This window comes from Babylonia areolata, chromosome 10 (assembly GCF_041734735.1).
Source record: "Babylonia areolata isolate BAREFJ2019XMU chromosome 10, ASM4173473v1, whole genome shotgun sequence".
NCBI classification, from domain to species: Eukaryota; Metazoa; Mollusca; class Gastropoda; order Neogastropoda; family Buccinidae; genus Babylonia; species Babylonia areolata.
Genome location: NC_134885.1, coordinates 41769906 through 41777026, shown reverse-complemented (window position 1 = coordinate 41777026; position 7121 = coordinate 41769906). Strand labels below are relative to the sequence as shown.

The 7121-nt window shown below is 45.7% G+C and overlaps 1 protein-coding gene across 1 annotated transcript in view; it reads left to right on the top strand.

Moving 5' to 3' along the window:
• The window catches only part of LOC143286601 (cell surface hyaluronidase-like), a 54561-nt gene extending 51535 nt beyond the window's left edge, over positions 1-3026 (top strand). Inside the window, exons 25-27 of the mRNA XM_076594235.1 lie at positions 246-336; positions 1483-1603; positions 2741-3026. Of these exons, the coding sequence (XP_076450350.1) occupies positions 246-336; positions 1483-1603; positions 2741-2927 (399 nt within the window). The 3' untranslated portion in view covers positions 2928-3026. The remainder of the gene's footprint in view (positions 1-245; positions 337-1482; positions 1604-2740) is intronic.
• Positions 3027-7121: the final 4095 nt, after the last annotated feature.

The window sequence follows — 7121 nt, the reverse complement described above, 5'->3', positions numbered from 1 at the left end:
ACAACCAAACCAACAAACACGAAACACCAACACACATAACAGCAAAACAAAAAAACCCAAAATGCATTCAGTATAGTCCAGACATCACTGATGACAAAGAAACTGTCTGATCTCCCTTGAAAGGAAAATAGAACAGAATCAAATAAAATAACATAGAATAGAATGAATGAATTCAAACCAAATAAAATAAGAAGAAAAAAATAAGTTAGAAATAAAGAACAAATTGCTGAGTTGGGTGACACTAGGGCTTTGGACCAGTGCACTGGGACACCGTGGCTTTCATCGAACACGAGGAATTCGCTGTCACCCGCAAAACCTTCAATGCCACTGTCGGGAGTAAGTCCGCATCACCTGTTTGTGTGTAGTGTGTGTTCCTTTTCCCAAGTCTCTCTCTCTGTCTGTCTGTCTGTCTGTCTGTCTGTCTGTCTCTCAGTCCGTCTGATTGTCTGTCTGTTTGTCTGTCTGTCTGTCTGTCTGTCTCTCAGTCCGTCTGATTGTCTGTCTGTTTGTCTGTCTCTCTGTCAGTATATCAGTCTGTTTGTCTCTCAGTCTATCTTGTCTGTCTGATAGTCTCTTCGTCTCTCTCTCTCTCTCTCTCTCTCTCTCTCTCTCTCTCTCTCTTCCTCTCTCTCTCTCTTTCTCTCTCTCTCTCCCTCTCTCTCTTTCTCTCTCTAGTGTTCAGCTGACCTGTTTTAAACGATTTAATATAAAAATGAAATTTAAAAAAAAGAATAATAATTTCTTTCAATATTGAAACATGATTATTGTTTCCTTTGATACTGTTCAGTGTCCTTAACCCCTTGAATGCCATGGAACGTATCACGTTTGTGCATTGTGAAGAAGGGAAATAACTCTGGAAGGCTGGCAATTCACACAGTGTATGTAGTGTGGTATATCTCGTGAGCGTTTTCTCAGTTAGAAGCTTTTTGTTTTGGATATTATTTTTTGACTTGAAACACCACTTTCTACGGTTTTTATTTTCCTTTGGTACTGAAGGGGTTAATTACCGAAGTAAGATGTTCTCAAATGTGTCATTGTAGTTGTACGTGATCTCATGATCATTCAAACACGTACGTCTATGTCTTTTGAACGCAAATCTTATGTTTGGGGGAATAATTGAGCACCACTAACGTGCCAGAATTTCTACGGATGATGAAGTTGACTATATTTGACTTCACTTGACTTGATGATTTCATGATCATTCAAACACGTACACATCTTATGAATGCATATTTCATGTTTGTGAGAATAACTGAGCGGCAGAACGTGTGTGAATTTCTTCAGATTATAAAGTTGATTTCATTTGACTTGACTTGATGATCTCATGATCATTCAAACACGCACATGTTTTTTAAATGCAAATTTTATGTTTGTGAGAATAAGCAACACGACAACGTTTGAATTTCGAAAGATGATAAAGTTGACTTGACTTGACTACATTGGACTCGACTTGACTTGACCTAACTTGATTTGATGTTCCAGGGACAACGCCAGAATATAAAGGCTGTTACAAGGAGAGAGCAGGGGGAGTAACTCAGCACCTGAAGACAAATGAGGCGGTGTTCTCCTACCAGTTCATGACCACACGGTTCTGCAAGGATAGGTCGGTACACCGCACTGCAATACAATGCAATGTAGTGCAATGCAATGGATTACAAAGCAATGTAATGCTATGCAATGCAATGCAATGCAATGCAATACAATACAGTTCAGTACAATTCAATTCAATTCAATACAATGCAATACAATTCAATGCAATGCATTACAACACCATACCATACAGTGTCATGGAATGCAGTGTAATACCATGCCATAGGTATCATGCAATACAACACAACACAACAACAGAACACAACACAACAACAGTACACCACACTACACGACACGACACGGACAAATCATAAATAATGAATAACAACAACAAATCATGAATAATGAATAAAAACGACAAATCATAAATATTGAATAACAACAGATGGATGTAGTCGCCTTCAGAATAACGATCAGTTTGGTTTGCTACCGGTGTATGAAGTAGTCTTTAGACTGTTGATCAGAGCAATTGCCATATAAGGCCATCGGGGATCCAATATATATACATGTATATATATTTGTATGTATTTCTCTTTTTGTCACAACAGATTTATCTGTGTGAAATTCGAGCTGCTGTCCCCAGGGAGAGCGCGTCGCTACACTACAGCGACACCCCCTGTTTTTTCTTTCTTTCTTTTTTGTATGTTTTCCTGCGTGCAGTTTTTATTTTTTCCTATCGAAGTGGATTTTTCTAGAGTTTTGCCAGGAACAACCCTTTTGTTGCCGTGTTTTCTTTTGCGTGCGCTGAGTGCATGCTGCACACGTGACCTCGGTTTATCGTCTCATCCGAATGACTAGCTTCCAGAACACCACTCAAGGTCTAGAGGAGGGGGAGAAAATATCCGCGGCTGAGCCGTGATTCGAACCAGCGCGCTCAAATTCTCTCGTGTGTGTGTGTGTGTGTGTGTGTGTGTGTGTGTGGCTCTGTGTATGTCTGTGCGCGCGCGCACATACAGCACGTGTGCCTATGTGTGTATTTGTATGTTTGTGCGCACGTATGTGTGCCTGAGTGCGTGCGTTTGTGTATGTAAAGTGTGTGTGGGGGCGGGGGTGGATGGGGGGGCGGGTGGGGGGGGGGGGGTACATGTGTGTTGGTGTTGGTGTGCGACCTGGAACTTAAAACTGAAAGTGAAACTTGTGACCCTCCCAGGTGCTATCACCGACTGTACCAGTACGCGGCCCTGTCACGTGGTTTCCGCTGCACGTGCAGCAACACGTGGCTCAACTCCACAGCGTACGAGGCTTTGGACAGCGACTGCAGCCTCCCTTGCCGGGGTGACGCCACACAGATCTGCGGGGGCAGCAAACATCTGGACGTCTGGACCACTGGACGCTAACAAAGGAGGACTGCCGCGTTAATGAATCAGTCAATCAATCAGTCAGTCAGGCTGGCTGTCTGTCTGTCAGTCTGTCAGTCAGCCTGCCTGGTGTGTTGGAGGTAGGGGGTGGGGGTAGGGGTGGGAAGGGTGGGGGATTCCGGGGAGGGGGGGGGGGCGTCGACTGAAACGAGAACCGTGAAAGAAAGTTATTAATAAACGATATATATACACAGCATTGATGGAGGGTGTACGGCTACTTTGATTTTGGGGTGTTGTGTTGATGTGTGGACATACGTCTCTCTCTCTCTCTCTCTCTCTCTCTCTCTTGTACCTTGTCGAGTCAGCCAGTTTTATCCACTTCTCTCCAATATTGACTGGTGAGTCGCTTCGTTCATGGCTTCCAGGCAACCACAGCACGGTATGTTCGCTTTAATGCCAGTGGGTGCCTTTAGGGACATCACGCTCGCGTTTGCTTTTAATCTTTCAGGATGTTTGCTTGTTGTGCTTGTGTGGTTGAGCGTTATGAATCGATCGATCTTCTGTAATATCAGTCGCTGAATCTCGATATTTTCTATTCTACCATTTACACTTTTTTTTTCAGTTTCTACGAAAAGGTTACGATCGAGCATCTGTCTGTCTGTCTGTCCGTCATGTTGTACACGGGACCTCGGTTTATTGTCCCAACCGATTCACTGGCTAAAATCAGACCACCACTCCTGGTGGAAGAGGTGGGGGTGTAAAGAATCCCAAGCCTGATCACTGGACTTGAACCTTTCGACCTTCCCTTCTTAGTTGGGTGTGTCAGCACTCGGCCACTGATTGTTTACTGTAATTCTTATTTCTCAGAAGATCTCATTTTGACGAATCTGGAATAAATATTAAAAAAAGAAATAAAAAAGACCCACAATAACTGTCTTTCAAGCATTACCTTTTTATTGTGACTTTATGGTATGCATAACTTGAATAGTTTGTTGTTGTTGCTTTTATTTAGCCATGTAGAGTCGAATAAATGCACATGATATGAATAAAACTTTAAAAAGATATGGCTTAACCATATTATTCTTCTCTTATCATCAGAGCCATTTGCAATTCTGCTGTTTCGCCAAGCTTTTGTTTTTTCAGCTGATCTCCATCTCACACGTGCACGCGCGCGCGCGCGCACACACACACACACACACACACACACACACACACACACACCACAACGCAACACAAAGCTCACGCATATCGACGTTATCAATGGTAATAAATGATTTTCACCTGGTATCAGGCCCATGATTCCCAAAGTTATAAAACGATGTTCTAGGGGTTGAAGAGTCGACAGATTAACTAAATATGTTTTGAGAAAGCCCCCCAAGCCAAACAGACAGTCTGTCGCCAACACGTTAGCGACTGCCCACAGGAGTGATTGTGCAAATAGAAACTGTGAGAACAGGAAGCAAACAAACACAGTGTGCTAGAATCAAACACAATGACAAGAATGACAACAAGGCATGCATTGTCTTGTCACTGATTCTGGATTAGAGCGGAGGGCGCAATAGAGTGTTAGGGGGTCATGGGCCAGGTTACATGAGCCGGTTTTTGCAGCGTTAAGTTTGCTTAGAGCTGAGACTGTTCCTAAGTTTATGGAGTTTACTGTGGAGTTAGGAACATTCATAACGATAGGCAAACTTAGCGCCGCGAAGTTCGCTGATGCAACCCACCCAAAGACTGGAGCCCGGTGTCAGTGCCGGGTGGTTGAGGAAAGGTTTTTTTTTTCGATCTGTCCTCTCAACACAAGTGCAGACCTGCAAGTGTCTTGATCCCGTCCGCGTGTACACACATGCTGGAGATTAAATGCCAGGTAGATATTGATATTAATCCATGTCAGTGTTCTGTTTGTCATAGAAACAGAAACACATTGAAGTTGCACATACCCCCGAAAACGTAGTGTGGCTGAATAAATGGTGGGTTGAAAACGACACACATATAGGCCTAAATCACCACACGTAGACACGAGTTAGGGAGCTGAAGCCCACAAAAGCAAAATGGAAAGGAAATGAATTCTAGATTCAGCAGGAATTGTTGATATATCTGAAGAAAAGGCGAAGAAACAATGAATTAAACTTTTGACGCACATAGCCTACGCTAGCACAGCCCATGCGTACGATTGCGTGAGTGTTGACCCTTCGACAAAACTTTTTTTTTCCCCCAATATTTGATGTGATGTGTGTGTGTGTGTGTGTGTGTGTGTGTGTGTGTGTGTGTGTGTGTGTGTGTGTGTGTGTGTGCATAATACATGTCTGTGTGTCAATGATGAAGCCATCGACCGACTCCCCCAGGTGCCAGTCAGTAAGTCGTTGGATCATGGATGCCATTCCAACTTTGGAGGAGACCCAGAAAGCTATCCGTCTGCTATCCAATGGCAAAACCCCTGGCTCAGACTCCATTCCAGCTGAGGTCTACAAAGAAGGTGGTATGGCGCTGACTGAGAAGCTTCATCAGCTGTTCCAGCTCATCTGGCAGCATGAGGCAGTTCCACAGGACTTCAAAGACACTTCCATCATACACCTGTACAAGCGCAAAGGAAATCGTCAGGCCTGTGACAACCATCGTGGAATATCCCTGCTGTCTGTCGCAGGCAAGACTGACCCGAGTGCTACTCAACCGTCTCACAGCGCACCTTGAGCAAGGTCTCCTACCAGAGAGCCAGTGTGGCTTCCGGAAAGAACGCGGGACTATCGACATGGTGTTTGCTGCCAGGCAGCTCCAGGAGAAGTGTCAGGAACAGAACGCCGACCTTTACTCCACCTATGTCGATCTGACCAAGGCCTTCGATACTGTTAGCAGAGATGGCCTTTGGAGAATCATGGCGAAGTACGGATGTCCCAGAAAGTTCATCACCATCATACGGCAACTACACGATGGGATGCTGGCCCGAGTCCAAGACAACGGAGAGACTTCAGAACCATTCCCTGTCTCCAACGGAGTCAAGCAAGGGTGTGTTCTTGCCCCCACCCTGTTCAGTCTCATGTTTTCAGTCATGCTGACAGATGCCTTCAGAGACGCTGACGTAGGCATTGGCATCAGGTACCGCACAGATGGATCACTCTTCAACCTCAGGAGGCTTCAACCTAGGTGAGGACAGACACCGTCAACGACTTCCTGTTTGCTGATGACTGCGCTGCCTCCGAAGCTGACATGCAACACAGCGTCGACAAGTTCTCTGCTGCCTGTGACAACTTTGGCCTCACAATCAGCACAAAGAAGACTGAGGTGATGCACCAGCCAGCTCCAGGAAAGCCTTACGTTGAACCAAACATCTTCATCAACGGGCAACGACTGAACGCGGTGGACAAGTTCACATACCTGGGCAGTACACTCTCTCGCACAGTTGTCATCGACGACGAGGTGAATGCCAGACTCGCCAAAGCCAGCGCTGCCTTCGGCAGACTCCATAAGAACGTTTGGAACAGGAGAGGCATCACCCTGGAGACGAAGCTCAAAGTATACAAGGCTATAGTTCTCACCAGACTGCTCTATGGATGTGAATTATAGACGGTCTACAAACGCCACGCCAAAAAGCTGAACCACTTTCACACCACCAGCCTCAGAAAACTTCTCGGCATAAAGTGGCAAGAGAAGATCCCTGACACAGAGGTGCTCACTCGCGCAAACTTGCCAGCACCTACACCATCTTGATGCAGGACCAGCTGCGCTGGGCAGGCCATGTAGTTCGCATGCCAGACCACCGGCTCCCCAAGAAACTGCTGTACGGCGAACTCCAACATGGCAAGCGCTCCCTTGGAGGCCAAAAGAAGCGCTTCAAAGACACTCTGAAAGCTTCTCTGAAGGCCTTCAACATCAGCCACGACACATGGGAGCTGAATGCAATGGACAGATCAAAGTGGCGTTTAGCTGTCCACAAAGGCGCCAAATCCTGTGAGGCCAACAGAATCGCTGCAGCAGAGCAACGCAGACAGGCCAGGAAAAGCAGTGCCAGCAAGTCCCCGACAGCCGCCACCATGCCCTGTCCACACTGCGTCAGAAGCTTCCGGCCGCGGATTGGCCTGACCAGTCATCTGCGCACCCACAGAGCCCAACCCACCCACCCCCAGGATGACTAGATGGTCCTCGTCGATCCGGACGGACGAACCACACACACACACACACACACACACACACATATATATATATATATATATATATATATATATATATATATATATATAT